This window comes from Ornithorhynchus anatinus, chromosome 1 (genome assembly GCF_004115215.2).
Source record: "Ornithorhynchus anatinus isolate Pmale09 chromosome 1, mOrnAna1.pri.v4, whole genome shotgun sequence".
Taxonomy (NCBI): Eukaryota; Metazoa; Chordata; class Mammalia; order Monotremata; family Ornithorhynchidae; genus Ornithorhynchus; species Ornithorhynchus anatinus.
The window spans coordinates 155515441-155533211 of NC_041728.1; the positions used below are offsets into that span (position 1 = coordinate 155515441).

A 17771-nucleotide genomic window follows, 5' to 3' on the forward strand; every position below is an offset into this window, starting at 1 on the left:
TAACTTCTATAGAATTGTTTACAATCAAGTACCAGTTTGAGCAAAATTACAAGAACTGCAGTACGGGGATGGAAGGGATCAAGCAGTGGTATTTATTGAACACATACTCTGTTCTGAGCATTGGACCAAGCACAGGGATCTGTCTAACCACTCTCGTAAGCACTTTAGAAAGGTGGACTGCATGCCTGACTGCAGTAAAGTTGGTAGACGGCGTGACTCAGTGGAAAGATCATGGGCTTTGGAGTCAGAGGTCATGAGTTCGAATCCCAGCTCTGCCACTTGTCAGCTGTGTGACTGTGAGCAAGTTATTTAACTTCTCTATGCCTCAGTTACCTGATCTGTAAAATGGGGATTAAGACTGTGAGCCCCACGTGGAACAACCTGACTCCCGTGTCTACCCCAGCGCTTAGAACAGTGCTCTGCACATAGTAAGCGCTTAACAAATACCAACATTATTATTATTATTAGATGGATTAAACAGACCCTAAAATAAATTAAAGGTGGAGAAGCAATAGAGAATAGGAGCTGTAGTTTCAGAAGGGCCTTGAAAATGGAGAGCAATGATTGCCGAAAGAGTAGGACGTTTCAGGCAGAAACACTTGCTCAGCAAGAGGTCAACAGTGAGAGAGGTGAGGACAACGTACATTAAGTAGCTCGGCTTTAGAGGAGCAAAGGGTGCAATGTTGGACTCCAGTGGGAAAGGAATGAGAGCGTTGAACTTCTACAAAGTCAATGGTCAGGAGTTTCCGCTTGATGAGAAGAATAGGCATGGGGTTTTCATGAGTAGAGAGATGTGCAAAACATGATTTTTTTTAAAAAAACGAACTAGGTAAATTAGTGAATGTCTTGGAGAGGGGAGAGACTGGAGTCAGACTCTGCCGTAATTAAATTAGGGTACATTGTAACAAATTCCTGAACCACCGCGGAGGCAGTTTGGATGGAGAGGAAGAGGGGGGACCCTGGAGATGTTATAAAAGAACAACTAACAGGATCTGATGACAAACTGAATATGGGGATTGTGGGGCAGGGGTGGGAAAAAAATCAAGAATAATTCCATGTTAGCAGGTTTGAGAGACAGGGAAATGGTGCTGTCAACAGTGGGAAGGTAGGAGGAGCACAAGATTTGGCAGGAAAGATGAGCTCATTTTGGGACGCACTGAGCTTGAGGTGGCAGCAGGACATCCACGGAGAGATGTGATGGAGGCAGGTGGAGCTGTGAGACTGCAGAGAAAGAAAGAGGTCCGGGGTTGGTGAGAAGGATATGAGAATCATCTGCGTAGAGGTGGTAGTTGAAGCAGTGAGAGTAGACGAGCTCCCCAAGAGGGTGTACGCCAAATACGCTGGGCAACTGCTCCATTTGAGGACACGTGGTAGGTATTCAGGATGTCCAAGACACGGACGTGCAGTGTGGAGTTGGGCTCCAAGTCTCTGTCACGGACCAATCACAGCTTACTCAAAATGTGCTTTAACAAACAGCCCAGGGCTTGGGGATTCAAACGTAGGGTGGCCATTCTGCAGTGGTCGATTTTCCACACAAGGCCGAAGCGGCAGAGCTGGAAAAGCACCTCTTGCCATGATTCAGGGTCTCTCATCACCAACATAGTCAGTAAGCAGTATCTTTTTCAACTCAGGGTGCTAGTCCACTTGATTTCTTTTCGCTCCGTACCGCGCGCTCAAATCAAAGGACTAAAAACCAAGTTTCCAATCGGAGTAAATCTTTGCATCTCTGGTCAACCTGAACATTATAACCAACATGTCCTTGTCCTGAAGATGAGTGGCAGAGCAGGGATTAGAACTCACGTCCTCTGACTCACAAGCCCGTGGCTCTTGTCCCTAAGCCATGCTGCTTCTCTGCTGAGCTAGCCCAGTGCTACGGATCGCTAAGCCTAAAGGAGACCAAGGTAACGCGCCAGCAGGCTGCAACATGGAAATCACACTCACAACCAAACATCTTCATTGGTAACTTGGATCTGAATGTCAGTACGATGGCAGAATTTTGTTACCTAGGTAACACACTGTCCAGGGATACAACAATCAAATCAGAAAGAAGGCACTACCAAATGGACGTCGGCACTGTAGCGCTGCCCATCACAACGTGACTTCCAACTTGAACGGCTCTAACGGCCATATTCAACTTCATACAGCTCACATTCAATATCCAGGGATAAGACAGGATCAGAAACATCCAAGTCCTGGAACAAGGTCAGTGTGGCTATGCTTTCTTCAATATGACTTCACTCAGTGGCGCACGGGAGGAGAACGAATGACAGCCTGCTATCCAGACAGTTAGTACTGTATGGCAAGCTGAAGTGGGGCAACTAAAAGAGAGGGGGCAAGTTTTGAGGATGCAGTAAAACGCAACACGGCAATCAAAAAAAAGAGTTGGTTTTTGGAGCAGAAGTTTGGAGAGTACTGGGAGACAAAGAGAAATAGGAAACAGATCGGGACTCTTAGTAATGAGGACAGTGCTTGGGTGCCCGTAGAATGGACGTCTAATACTGGCCTCCCCAGCCACACGCATCCCACACGTAAACTTCACTATCAATAGCTTTATTTTCAAACATGGAAGAACTTGGATATCTGCATACATCTGGGTATATAAATTAGGGTGCACCAATTAGTTTCCACGCAAATTTGTAGCCTGATTATACCTGTTGGGTTACCTAGATTTCAGTGAAGGATCCTGTAATAAACCTTTTTTTAAAAACATTTTGGGGTTTTGTCAGTAGATCTCGAGTTTTCTTTTTCCTCTGAGTATAATCCTTATTTGAGATATAACAGTGAGTTCATACTAACCTATGATATTTCCTAAGGCCCAAACTGCCTGTTCACAAACGTTTTGATGGGGAGAGTGCAGGAGTCGCAGAAATAGTGGCACAGCATCTGGGGAAAAAGAGAGGGGTACGTTATTCAAGAAATGGCTTTTAAAATGTGCAGATATTATTTTCTTACACTCTGATGAGAATATTCCAGTTTATTTGAGGAGCTTTTGAAAACCTAGTTCATTAAAAAAACAACACTCCACCACCTTTATCCTTGACATAATTCAACAGAAAAATCAGAAAAGAATTTCTTCTGTAGTATAAAAGACAACTTAATGAGCAATAGAATTCACTCTGCAACAGTGATTAAGTCCTCATTTCCCCTATTTGCCTCCCTCTCGCACTGTCTACACATTTCAGTCTGCACCCCTTAAGCACTTTGATTTTTACCCCCATCCCCACAGCATTGATGCATATATCCATCTTTGACTGACGGTTTTCCTCTCTACTCTTTTATATTGTTTTATAGTACTCTCCCAAGTGCTTAGTACAGTGCTTTACACACAGTAAGCGCTCAACAAATAAGACTGTATGAATGAATATAAGTTCATTGTAGGCAGGGATCATATCTACCTACTCTACTGTACTTTCCCAAGCGCTCAGTACAAAACTGTGCATACAGTAAGCGCTCAATAAATACCATTGACTGATTTCAGTCAAGTGGTTCCACTGAAAATATGCTAATGACTAATTCATTCAACTGATTTTTTACATATTATAAATTGGCGTGTGAAGGCAAGTCTTTCTCATTTCCGTGGCTAGGAACACATCAGAAAGGAAGTACCCATTCCATGTTCTGAAACCTGCTCTGGAGTGAAATTCTACCTCGTTTCGTGAAAAATACTGAGGGGGGGAAAAAAATCTACCTACACCCACACACGACCCACTATGAACAATAACAACCCCCATCAGGGCAGAAATCATAAAATCATTAAAAAAAACAATAATAATAAAATAATAATAATGGTACTTGTTAAAACACCTATTATGTGCTAAGCACTGTTCTAAGCACATTGGGATAGAAACAAGTCAATCAGGTTGGGTATAGTCCCTATCTCACATGGGGCTCGCACTCTTAATCCCCATTTTACAGATAAGAAAACTGAGGCTCAGAGAAGTTAAGTGATTTGCCCAAGGTCATACAACAGTCATGTGGCAGAGCTGGGATTGGAACCCAGGTCCTTCCGACTCCAAAGCCTGTGCTCTATCAACTAAGCCTCGCTGCTTCTCTGCGCTGTCTGAAAATGTTTTGTTAATATGGGTTACGTTTTAAAGTTAAGAGTGGGGTCTCGATTCAAAGAGAACTGTGTCTAGGTTTAACATATTCTTTAACTGAAGCCAGTAAGGGAAAAATGAATTTGGCTGGCATCAGATTCTAATTTGTGATCCTTTCATATTATTTTGATTGGTGCTTTTGTGGCTTTTAAAAGTACGATTCCTCCTGTGACCATAGAGCAAATTTCCTTTTGACCATCCAATTTGGTGCTTCTAAATAAATCAAATGTCTTATGTAATGCTATGGGTCAGTTTCCTACATCTCTCTGAAAAGCACATTCATTGACTAATAGTCTACACATGCTGCTCTTGATTCAAAACTACTTTAGAAATGTCTGCCAATCGACTGCTTAACCTAAACCAACACTATTACTTTTATTCATGTGAAATTTAAGTGCTTACCATATGCCAAGTATCATATTAAACACAGGAGTAGGTACAAGATAATTAGATCAGATACAGTTCCCATCCCAAATGGGGCTCACAGTTTAGATAGGAGGAAGGGGAACAGGTTCGGAGGTAACTGAGGCACAGAAAAGTTAAGTGACTTGCCCAAGGTCACACAACGAAGAACTGGCACAACCAGAATTAGAACCCTGGTCCTCTGACTCCCAGGGTGTTGCTCATTCCACTAGGCCACGTTGCTTCTAAAGCATTATAACCTGTTGAATGTAGCCATCAGCGTTCAAAGAGTCACATGGATCAGATCTCCTAGGAAAGGGCTTCAGTCTCATCCCTAGGACGGCATTCCATGTAACAGGTCATAAAAGGAGCCAAAACAGACAAATTACATATTTTCTACAGTGGTCTATCAGCAAAAGTGCCTAAGTCCTTTGTTCTACTGTTCTATCCAGTTTTTCTATACACAACATAATACTTTAAAATGGCAGTTTGTTTCTATAGCATAGCTTGCTGTACAAAATTACAGTTCATTTTAAGGCCATTAGAACCTTGAGACACATTGTCAAGGGCTTGCTTAAAGTTTTTATTTCAACTAAATACCGAATCCTACACATTCCAATACTTCTAAGATATTAGATTCAGCCAGATATAAGATTTATACAGGCACAGAAGGATGTTCAAGCTTCAAAATCTTATACTATAGGGTGAAGAAACTAATAACTTGCCAGAATGAAGTTTTCACATATTCCAAATTATTTGCTACAACTGAGATGACCTCCCTCTCCCCCACCCCAAATTAATCAAGGACCACAAATGAATTTAAAATAGAAGGCAAAGATAAAGATGTCACTTCAATTACCACTAATCAGTCTGTTGGGGGACGGAAGGGAAGGTTGGAGGATGCTGAAAGTACAACGGACCTAAAAGCACGGTTATAGTATGGAGTGCACTCTATCTTAATAGAGAAGCATCTTTTATTAAAAGTTGGTTCTTGAAAGAGTCACTGGTTTACAGCTTCACATAAAAGTTAGAAATTAAAATAGTTATATACTAATGAACTCACTGGATTGAACTACAGCCTGTGTTTGTTCAGAGGTTCCAGATGCAATGTTTGTCAAAGCCCATGCAGCTTCAAACTGTAAGGAAGGACTAGAGAAAGAACAGTTTTAGATTGTATTTTCTCCTCAGACAAGACAGAAGAATATTACAATTTCTCTTAACACATTAACCTCCCTATATAAAATATTTTTGAGGATGCCTTTTTAGATACTCCTCCTCCAAAACCTATATCATGAAAATAGCTTCTGTTTCCCACTTTCCCCTTTATTTCTCAAAACCATTCTCAAGACCTGACTCTACAAAGTTTTGGGATACATACACTTCTTTTCCCCATCTCTCGACCCAAGGGTTTCTTATTTTAACAAGCCAAGGGCTCATTAAAACTAAAACAACCCCCCAGAGCTTCATTGTGAATGTTTATCTTGGTCTTCACAATGTTTTCTTCAGTGGTGCTTGCATTTCTCCCCATCCTTAAGAGAGGAATTCTAGTTTTCTCTCTACTTAAATTCCATCAACACACAATATTTTCTTTTCTTTGTCTTTCAAGTTCTAGCTTATTGCTCTTGATATCTGTCTCTTCCCATTGTTTCAAAGTGAGTTTCAGCCATCCTTTATCCATGCACCAACATCCCAAATCAAAAAGGCCCTCTTCCAAAATGCTACCTCATTACCTTCTACATCACTTGATGCCTTCTAACAATGCCTGTCACATTTTTGTACCATTAAACAACCCATCTTACTCCCTTACTACAAATTTCCCTCCATCTGAATGTTTTGTCTTTCAAATTTACAGTTTGAGACTTTGAGGTTTTAGAGAAACTTAAGTTACAGATTTTTGCGCTTCTATCTTGACAAACCAATTTCTACCCATTTTAGCTGGGGCTAAGCTCCCGCCTCTTAAAAAACACCCACCCCAACAAATTTTTTCTCTTAGTAGTTTCATTACTAGAATATATGATAGCAGAAAATTAAATGGATTTGTAAGCTGGTCTAAGTTACTTTAGCATATTTTGATAACGAAAACAAATGTTTTGCAAAGATTTAATCACCTTTAAATGTGCTGCATGTATTTTTTCCCAGCAAGAGAGATTTCCCTTCACTCTACCCTGCAAAAACTCTGGCATTTCCTTCGGTAACTGGCACCTCAGATCAGTTATTCTTTATCTTTTGCCCAAGTGGCATTACTCTCCTCACTTCAATTTAGCCTTCTTCACTTATCAATATGAAGATGTGGCTACAGGAAGTCTTCAACCGCCTGAGTTATGACACCGGGTATTTAAACATCTCTGAATTTATCCCTCAGTACAGGTTACTGGCACCAGATCTGGCTTCAAGATACCAGTCCCCCCCCACACTCCCTCAGATCAAATTTTCTTCTATGGTTGCTGCCGGCCTCCTTTTCGGCCCTTTGTCCTCATCCTCTGGGATCCCAAAACACGGGCTACGATCAGGTACGGCAGAAGCGGAAGTTGGTTTGCGGTGGTGACCGACAAACCAACAGAAGGATCGGCCTGGCAGATTATTGCTCAGTGACGTTCTCCCCTCCTATTACTTCCCCTGCTGTTGTAACTGCGCTGTTCTCTACTCTCCTCTTTCGGTGATTACAGTGGCAACAGCCGCTCTGGTGGCTGCTTTTCTTAACCCCTACATTTTGAACTTTCTGTAGGATTCTTATGTCAGGGCTATTTAAAATTTTAAATACAATAATGTCGCTTTATTACTCCTCTGTAATAGATGTCACATAATTCTCGATAACACTAGTTAAAATACGGTACCAGCTTGGTTCAGGAAAATGTACTAATAATAATGTTAGTGGTGTCTGCTAAGTGCTTACTGTGTGCCAAACACTAGTTAGACGTTGTTCCTTGTGGGAAAATTGGTTCCCGATTATATTTTGACTCAAGACATAATTTTTGGAACTGACTGTAATAAATCCTAGGACAGCCTGTAATCTTTTTTTTGACTGAAATTGCAGTGCCTTAACATTGTTACGCAATGCTCAGCTATTTGTTGTTTCTTTGCAAATAACAAGAGAAATATTACCCAAGGCAGATACCATCAAGATGTAGAATATTATAAAAGCAAAAATAAAACAAAGCTACTGAAATTCAAACCCGATTTTATGAAAAAATGTAATAAATTATAGATTGCTTCAAACCTGAAAAATCCACATCCTAATTCTGAATATCTGACCAAAACGACACTACTCAGTTCACAACATTCCTTAAAAGGCACTTACTTGTCATCTCTTTCAAGACAATGAACTAAAATCGGTAATATTCCAGATTTTATTAAGTCATCAATTGGTGGATTGCGATCACTGGACAGAAGCTTTCTATTGGAGAAAACAAGAAACATGAACCTTAAGATGTGATGATAAGACTTTTGGGTATGTGTGACAAAACTGTAGTTACTAAATATCCTCTTCATACATTTCTGGGCTGAAAAAGAAAAGTGACATTCTCTCTGGATGGCTTCATAAAACTGGAATAACGCACGCACTTCTGGACAATTTAAAATGAGCAAATAAATTTATAAAATTGTTCATTTGGAAGTTGTGCGTAATAAAGTGCATCGGGAATGAGCCAGATATCATCTACCACCATTTTGGCAAGTTTAACTTTAAATTCACAAGAAATAGACATCTAAAAATTTAAATATAATCAGATATCATTTTCAAAGTTATCAACTAAAGTGCATTTTAATAAAATAAATATTGTTTACCCCCTGTTTACCTAAAGGAATTAAAAGACCACAAATTAATCAATCCTACTGGGTCGTGACTAAATTAAAGGATTACCATTGGCTGTGACTGGCTTTTCAAAAATGGTACTGGTGATCAGATACATCAGCCCTTAGAAAATCATCCTTCAATAAATACAAGAGGACAGGAGCAACGGCAAAATCAAACAAAGCTACACACACTGCCTACTAATTCCTTTCTTAGCTCCTTCAAAGAGTTGGAAAACACACCGGGATCTGCATGAAAGTATCTTGCAAGACAGTGGAGAGTTTTTTTTCCAACATGTGAGAAAACAAGCTATGGTGGCAAGGGGACCAAAAATGACAAATTTATTCATCCCAGATGACAATGAAACTAAATCTGGACGAAACAATTGCATGAGACAGTAGTGATTCAGATTGGAAGTTATCCACCCATCCTTAGGCCACTGAATTGGAAAATGACATGGGGTGGGGAGATCATATGATCAGTCTGTGAACAACCTTTCTGATAATTATATTTACATTATGACGGCTTCACCAATACAATTATCCCCATGCCTAAAGTTATTCCTTTAGTTTTTTTGGTGGTATAATAACTTTTCAGATGATTAGGAGGCAGTTTTGTGCATAGCTTATATAGAATTCATTTAGCAATATATTAAATCAAGGTAGGCAATTAGGCTGGGGCACCTAAGAGAATTTAGGTAAACTGTTAAGGAGTGCACTTGAATATGCTTTTCACAATACCTTTGAATAAAACTGTATGACACCCATTGTGACATTTACAGGCAATTTACACCAAATCTACATGTCCATCTCTGATTGCTCTCTCTCTGAAGTCTCGCATTTCCCTCCTGCCTTCAAGACATCTACTTAGATGTCCACTAGTCACCTCAAACTTCACATGTCTAAAACAGAAGTATTATCTTCCCACTCAAACCCTGTCCTCCCGACAACTTTCCCCATCACTGAAGATGGCCCAACCTTCCTTCCTGTCTCACAAGCCCATAATGTTGGCATCATCCTTGACTCCCCTCTCTCATTCAACCCACATACCGTAATGTTGGCATCATCCTTGACTCCCCTCTCTCTCTCATTCAACCCACATATTCAACCCATCATTAAATCCTGTCGGTTCCACCTTCACAATATCACTAAAAATCCCCCTCCCTTCCCTCTCCATCCAAACCGCTATCACTAAAATCCAATCTCTTATCCTATCTCACCTTGATTACTGTGTCAGCTACTTTTGCTGACCTCCCAGCCTCCTGTCTCTCCCCATCCAGTTCATACTTCATCACTCTGCGGCCCGTTTCAATTTTCTACAAAAATGTTCTGGACATGTTCGCTGCCCATCCACCTCCATCATCAAACAAACCAGAACTCCTCACCATTGGCTTCAAATGGCTTCAGTGCACTCAGTCACTTTGCCCCTTCCTACCTCACCTCACTACTCTCCTACTGCAACCCAGCCCACACACTTCGCTTCTCAAATGCTAACCTCCTCACCGTGCCTCAATCTCATCTAATCCGCAGCCAACCCCTCGCCCACATCCTGCCTCTGGCCTAGAATGCCCTCTCTCCTCAGGTCTGACAATTACTCCCCCGCCTCCCCGTTCAAAGCCTTACTGAAGGCACATCTCCTCCAAGAGACCTTCCCTCACTAAGCCCTCCTTTCCTCTTCTCCATTCCCTTCTGCATCATCCTGACTTGCTCCCTTTATTCACCCCCACTTTCCCAGGCCCACAACACTTACGTACATTTTCTGGAATTTAATTTTATTAATGTCTGTCTCCCCCCTCTACACTTTAAGCTTCATGTGCCCTCTGGGAAAATGCCTACCCACTCTGTTGTACTGTACTCTCCCAAGTGTTTAGTTCAATGCTCTGTATGCAGTAAGCACTCAATTATTAATCATTTATTTGTTAAACCCTTACTATATGCCAAGCACGGTACTAAGCACTGGGGTGGATACTAGCCAACTGAATTGGAACAGTCTCTGTCCCATGTGGGACTCACAGTCTCAATCCCCATTGTACATATGAAGTAACTGAGGCACAGAAAAGCCAAGTGACTTGCCCAAGCTCACAGAGCAGGCAAGTGATGGAGCTGGGATTAGAAATCATGTCCTTCTGACTCTCAAGCCCCTGTTCTATCCACTACACCATGCTGCTTCTCATGATTGGTTGAATTAGATGAGACTGAGGTGCAGTAAACTGTATAATAAACTTGATACAAGTGCTATCCTGTATAGATAGCCTATAGAATTTTTTAAGGAGATGGAAAGAATCAACTGACAGGTCACATGCTGGCCCCAGGCTGCACTCCTATATGCAACAACCTAGTAGAGACAAGGTAGATCGTCTTCAAAAGCGTTTAACTTCTTGTCTGAGAATCATTTTACTTCTTGGAAGAACAGGGGAAAACATGTTGAGGTAGTTCTCTCCATTTTAACAGAAGCAAACTGTTTGACTGAGGCTCAAACAGCTTTGGGAAGCTCACTGGGGCAAAAAGTATAGTAATTTCATTCAATAGTATTTATTGAGCGCTTACTATGTGCAGAGCACTGTACTAAGCGCTTGGGATGAACAAGTCGGCAACAGATAGAGACAGTCCCTGCCGTTTGACGGGCTTACAGTCTAATCGGGGGAGACGGACAGACGAGAACAATGGCAATAAACAGAGTCAAGGGGAAGAACATCTCGTAAAAACGATGGCAACTAAATAGAATCAAGGCGATGTACAATTCATTAACAAAATAAATAGGGTAATGAAAATATATACAGTTGAGCGGACGAGTACAGTGCTGTGGGGATGGGAAGGGAGAGGTGGAGGAGCAGAGGGAAAAGGGGAAAATGAGGGTTTAGCTGCGGAGAGGTAAAGGGGGGATGGCAGAGGGAGTAGAGGGAGAAGAGGAGTTCAAGCAAGAGAAAGGGTCTCCACTTGGGACAATGTGCATTCTAACCCCAGACTAGAAGCGGGCAGAGGCCTAAGGGAAATCAATCTTAATCAAGAGGCAGATCCTACCTCATGAGACTCACCCAGCCCTATGAACTGGGTGTTACAGTTTCAGTGGACATCAAAATCAGCATCTCCAACCCCAAAACCAATTTCTTTGTTTAGAAAGCGCATTACCCTGAATTGCAATACCCAGAGGAGATAGATATTTCTGACCAACATCCAACCTAAACAGTGAAGCTAGCAATCCTCAAGTAGAAATGTTGTGTGGAGGACTCAATTTCAGATTTGAAGAGGTGGAGTTTAATAGTATATTTCAGAACGTTTAAGGATGCCACCAACTAGAAAAGCTTCGCCAAAGAGATTTATGCTTCTTGAAGCCAAGGATATTATGTTCTATGTTTCTCACAAAGAGTCTGATTCTAACTTATGATCACTATTCATCTACTATAAATTGGATCAAAATATAATTGCTCTTCTGCAGAAACTACAAGAGTGTAAAAAGTTTATAAATTTATTTCTTACCTAGCAGCCTGAACTGCACTTAGCTGGATTCCTTGGTTGTCACTTGAAGCATTCTATAATGAAACATACAATTTAGTATAAAGGTACAACAGTCAAAGAAAAAAGATGATGGGGATTGGAAGTTGGAAGAGAGAAACTTACCTGTACAATTGCTTCTAGAGAGGTATTTTGCTAGAAATAAAAATTGCACCATTAGAAACTCTGTGTTAAAAACAGCAATTTGAAAATTCTGTACTTGGAAACTTTACTTGAGATTTAACTGCTAGATTAAGAATACTTACCACTCTGAATTCACCATCGATATCGGACTCTTCGCAGATATCTTCATGTGGTACATTTCTTCTCTTCAAGAGATGTTCATCTCTTTTGTTCTAAAAAGTGGAATTTGGGGTAATTTTTTCAAGGTAAGAACAACATGCGAAAATCTGGACAAACATGAAAAATAGTTGGGGTTCTAATTACTGCACCAAGAAAATGTGTCTGGGGAACAGATGCAAGTTTTTCTCGGAATTTAAATTAATACTTATCCCCAAGACACTTCAAGATTTTTGTACTGATGATTGAAATTCCAACTTACATTATATTGTTAATAACAGGTTACAAGGAGAAAGACTACCCCATCATATATCATTTCTGATTGGAAATGTTTATCTGAAGCAACACATATTCACCCAACTTCAGCTCATCCTCACTCCTCAATACTGGCTTTCCTTACAACACACAGAAATTCTAACTTTGGTGAAGCCTGCTTAAGAAGATCAGCATCTCTAGGAAACAATTTTTTTTTAACCTAGCTTGACAGCATAAGACAATAGTAAGGATCACAGGAGAACGAGCCCAAAAGGTGAGCATTCACACCTATGGAGACTGGCTCTGCTGCAACTATCTCTGGAGGAAAACGCAGCTCGTTCTTTGTCCCCCTTTGTCTGCGTGCTTTTCCCTCTTATATCTTCCTGCTTTGTCAGATGAAAATACTAAAACCTGCACAGTTCACTTGCTTAAATACATCATGTGTTAGAGGGTTCCTTGTCAAAGATACCTATTACCTCCTAAATTTGAAGCTACTTTATTTTTGTATGCTATGCAGACAGGGTAGGAAATTGGAAGGCGAGAAAGGTCAACTCAAATTCTATCAGTTTGGCTGAGAGATGATGGACAACAGTTATTATTATTAATAATGTTTTTTTTGTTAAGCCATTACTATGTACCAGGCACTGTACTAAGCACTGGGGTAGATACAGGCAAATCAAGTTGGACGGAGTCCCTGTTCCACATGGCGCTCAGAGTCTCAAACCACATTTTACAGATGAGGAAACTGAGGCACAGAAAAGTGAAGTGACTTGCCCAAGGGCACAGAGCAGTCAAGTGGCGGAGCCGGGATTAGGACGCATGACCTTCTGAGTCTCCAGCCCATGCTCTACCCACTACGCCATGCTGCTTCTTATGAATAGGAAGGCACTCCAGGCCAGAGGGTGCTACCCGTACTTCAATGATCGTGTTAAAAGGTGAATGGAAAAGTAAGCAGAAGAGTGTTGTTTTTGAACATATTAACCAAAAGGTATTAAACCTTCTATCATCTGCACAAATTTTGAGGTAAAAATTTGAAAATACTGATGCTGCCAATTGAGCATATATACCAAAGGCCAAGACTAAAAAAGCAATAGCTGAATCTAATTGGAAATCAGGACAAAATCATGACATTACTTTAGTACGGGTATCTCCCAAAATTCCAGTTTAGGTTACCTTCCTGAAATTATTCAGAATTTTACATAAAGGCAACAAAACTATATTTTCCTTATAAATTGGGATGTTCCCTCAGAAATAGTCAAGGCAGAAGTCTTTACCCTTTCTAAGGGACTTTCTAGATGTGCTCCTAGAGGGGAACATTAAGGAGGATCAGATAAAAAAAACAGCGATCATGGTTTTCAATCTAAATCTTCTCTTGAAAAAACTCATGAGGTGCAAGGAATTCCCTCCGAGCAAGGGTGGAAAAGCCATCCGAGGATCAGAGAATCAAAAAGAAGCTTCCCCTGACGCTTCAGATCAGAATTCTGTAAATGCAAATTTAACCAATTAATATCAAATTTGTTCTTTGATTTGAAGAGCTGTTATAGTAAAATTTCAAGCAACACAATACATTTAGGAAGGCCTGTACTCCTTAAAGTTTCTTAATGCAGTATTTACAGTGGTAGTATTTTGGATTTATCCCTCAAAATGTTATTAAATTAGGCTCACCTTTCTTAACTCAACAACAACTTCATTTCGCTGTCTTCTCATAGACTGTAAGAAACAAACACATACACACACAATCAGATTTCAACAAGAGGCAAAATATTTTGATTAATGCTCTATAACTCTTACTAATGTAAAGCATCATAAATTAAAAGGCTTCTTTGTGAGATTTAATCTCTTACAACTTTGATAATTTTACAGTAACCAATTATGAATTCAAATTGTAATTTCCAAATTCATCATCTGCACCATTTCCTGAAAATACAAGGTACAGTGACCAACGAAATCGTTTTGGGGAAGTCTTTTGAACTCATGCTAGTGATAAGGATTAACCATGCGCAAAACACTCGGGTAATTACAAGACTATTACTTTCACAACATCACTAAACCCTGCCCTTTCTTCTCCATCCAAATTAGTACTACACTGATCCAAGCACTTATCCTCTTCTGGCTTCCTGCTGACCTCCCTGCCTCCTGTTTTTCTCCCACTCCAATCCACACTTCACTCTGCCGCTTGGATCATTCTACTAAACAAACTTCTGTCTATGGCTCCGCTCAGCCTCCGGTTGTTGCCCATCCATCTCCGCATCAAAGAGAAACTCCTTATCATTAGATTTAAGGAACTCAATCAGCTCAGCCCTGCTGTCCTTACTTTGATGATTTCTCACTACAACCCATTCCGCACATTTGCTCCTCAAACACCATCTTACTCACTGTTGCCCAATCTTGTCTATTTCACTACTGACCCCTTGCTCAGTCCCCTCCCCCTCCACATACGAAGGACCACCACGCTCCCCATCTTCAAAACCTTATTAAATTCACCTCCCCTCCAAGAGCCCTTCCAGGCTAAATCCTCATTTCCTCCCTTCTCCCTTGTGCACCGCCTAGGCACCTTGATCTGTAATGTACCCTTTTAGCACTTGCGATTCACTTCACCACCAGTCTTACAGCACTTATGTGCATATCCGCTCCTAACAAAAACTCCTCACTCTAGGCTTCAAGGCTCTCCATCACCTTGCCCCTTCCTACCTCTCCTCCCTTCTCTCTTTCTACTGCCCACCCCGCAGGCTCCGCTCCTCCGCCGCCCACCGCCTCACCGTCCCTCGGTCTCGCCTATCCCGCCGTCGACCCCTGGGTCACGTCCTCCCACGGTCCTGGAACGCCCTCCCTCCTCACCTCCGCCAAACTGATTCCCTTCCCCTCTTCAAAACCCTACTTAAAACTCACCTCCTCCAAGAGGCTTTCCCAGACTGAGCTCCCATTCATTCATTCATTCATTCATTCATTCATTCAATAGTATTTATTGAGCGCTTACTATGTGCAGAGCACTGTACTAAGCGCTTGGGAGGAACAAGTCGGCAACAGATAGAGACAGTCCCTGCCGTTTGACGGGCTTACAGTCTAATCGGGGGAGACGGACAGACAAGAACAATGGCAATAAACAGAGTCAAGGGGAAGAACATCTCGTAAAAACAATGGCAACTAAATAGAATCAAGGCGATGTACAATTCATTAACAAAATAAATAGGGTAACGAAAATATATACAGTTGAGCGGACGAGTACAGTGCTGTGGGGATGGGAAGGGAGAGGTGGAGGAGCAGAGGGAAAAGGGGAAAATGAGGCTTTAGCTGCGGAGAGGTAACTCCCCTTCTCCCTCTACCGCCCCCCCTTCACCTCTCCGCAGCTAAACCCTCTTTTCCCCCCATTTCCCTCTGCTCCTCCCCCTCTCCCTTCCCATCCCCTCAGCACTGTACCCATCTGCTCAACTGCATATATTTTCATTACCCTATTTATTTTGTTAATGAAATGTACATCGCCTTGATTCTATTTAGTTGCCGTTGTATTTACGAGATGTTCTTCCCCTTGACTCTATTTATTGCCATCGTTCTTGTCTGTCCATCTCCCCTGATTAGACCCTAAGCCCGTCAAACGTCAGGGACTGTATCTGTGGCCGACTTGTTCATTCCAAGCGCTTAGTACAGTGCTCTGCACATAGTAAGCGCTCAATAAATACTATTGAATGAATGAATGAATATCTGTAAATTACACATTACAATATAATACATTATAAATTTTAGGCTCACTGTGGGCAGGGAATGTATATACCAATTCTACTGAATTGAATTGTATTTCCCCAAGCACTTAGTACAGTGCTCTGCACATAGTAAGTGCTCAATAAATACCATTGGTTGATTGCATGTAGAAGAAACACTTTTATAAACATCCTGTCATGGTTTCAGATGCCTGTCTTCCTTATCTAAGAGGACAAGAGATGCAAAAAGTAGGACGATGTACTTCCTCTTCTGGTGATACAGTGGGGGCCTCTCGCCTCTCTCTAATTTTCTTCTGCTGGGTGGAAATGATTTCCTACAGGAATAACAACAAAAACAGTAATAATAATAATAATGGTGTTTGTTAAGCACTTATGTGCCAAGCCTTGGGGTAGAAATAAGATAATCAGGTCCCACATGGGGCTCGCAGACTAAGTAGGAGGGAGAACAGGCAATGGATCCCCATTTTGCAGATGAAGGAACTGAGCCGCAGAGTTCAGTGACTTGTCCAAGGTCATACAGTAGCTAAGTGGTAAAGCCAGGTCCTCTCACTCCCAGGCCCAACCTCTTTCCACTGGGCAAGGCTGTGTCCCAGAGTCCTAATTTCCTACTTCTGATTAGACCAGCTAGGTGGACCTGGCAAAGAAGAATATTTCAGTGTCCACCATAGCCTCCTAGTGAAAAGTGCTCAGCCAAGGAGGTTGTTTTCAGCAGGTGGGCACCAATTATTTTTAACCACAGCCACTGCCAGGACCTCTGAAGCCTGCTTTATCAACTTAGTGTGCATATGGGGGCGGTGGGGGAGAGTCGGTATCCTTAGTTAACTGATTAGGAAATGAATGTGATTTATTTCACTGGCTGCACAGACTTCAGAATTCACTCGGGCGCTGCAAAGTTTCGCAGCACCTCCACCTCTTCACTTTTTTAGTAAGCATTACCTCCAGTTGTTGCCCCTTCACCAGAGTCTTATCTCCCTGCCCTCCTAAACTGACATCTCTTTCACCCCCTATCTACCTGTTACCGTACTAAGAACCTGCACTCCGAGCTACACCGGAGTAGTCAGAGAACAGATGTCGATTAAATACGGTACCCCCCCAAAAGGTGAAATAACATACTTACTTTCATAACTGTCTCCCAACTCCCTCACCCTTTTGAGGAAGCAATAAAAATTATGTTTTATACCACAACAATGACAACAGCTACAGCAGTGCAGGCTGGAGGAGGAAGAAAAGGGTCAGAAGACAACTGGCGGACACAGATTTGTCCAGGCATGGGGAGTTCCTTGAAATAGGTGCTTCGGAGAACTGAAGGGATGTTAACTGAAGCAACAGAAGAGATGCAGTCTCAAAAGCCTTCTAGAGCTCCCCCTTCTTCTGCTCCCCTTATCCTAACACTCAGTTCTTATATGACCCTTCGTCAAATAGACCCACTTCTGTTTCAATGTTACAAAAATTATGCAAAATAGTGGGGCCATAAGTAAAAGACTTCTCTGTATAATTCTGTATGTACACATTCTTCCTAATAAGTACTTAATGATGATTGTGTAAGCATTTAAACTGTCTTCAAAGAGCACGCAATTGAAGAACTACTGAATTTACTTGCATGAATGAACGAATGCTTGAAACTTCAAATAAAATACCACGTTTTAATTATTTCCTTAAAATACTTTGCTATTTAATATGATTTTCATAGGGTTTTTTTTCCTTTGCACACCCACTTGGA

General features: G+C 41.4%; 1 protein-coding gene across 3 annotated transcripts in view; it reads right to left on the minus strand.

Moving 5' to 3' along the window:
* The window catches only part of KPNA4 (karyopherin subunit alpha 4), a 64506-nt gene that overhangs the window by 21393 nt on the left and 25342 nt on the right, over window positions 1-17771 (minus strand). For all 3 annotated transcript variants that reach the window (XM_029058386.2, XM_029058399.2, XM_029058391.2), the window contains exons 2-8: window positions 14001-14045; window positions 12047-12136; window positions 11907-11936; window positions 11766-11818; window positions 7798-7893; window positions 5563-5648; window positions 2797-2883 (exon numbers count right to left, since the gene is read on the minus strand). In XM_029058386.2, the coding sequence (XP_028914219.1) occupies window positions 2797-2883; window positions 5563-5648; window positions 7798-7893; window positions 11766-11818; window positions 11907-11936; window positions 12047-12136; window positions 14001-14045 (487 nt within the window). The remainder of the gene's footprint in view (window positions 1-2796; window positions 2884-5562; window positions 5649-7797; window positions 7894-11765; window positions 11819-11906; window positions 11937-12046; window positions 12137-14000; window positions 14046-17771) is intronic.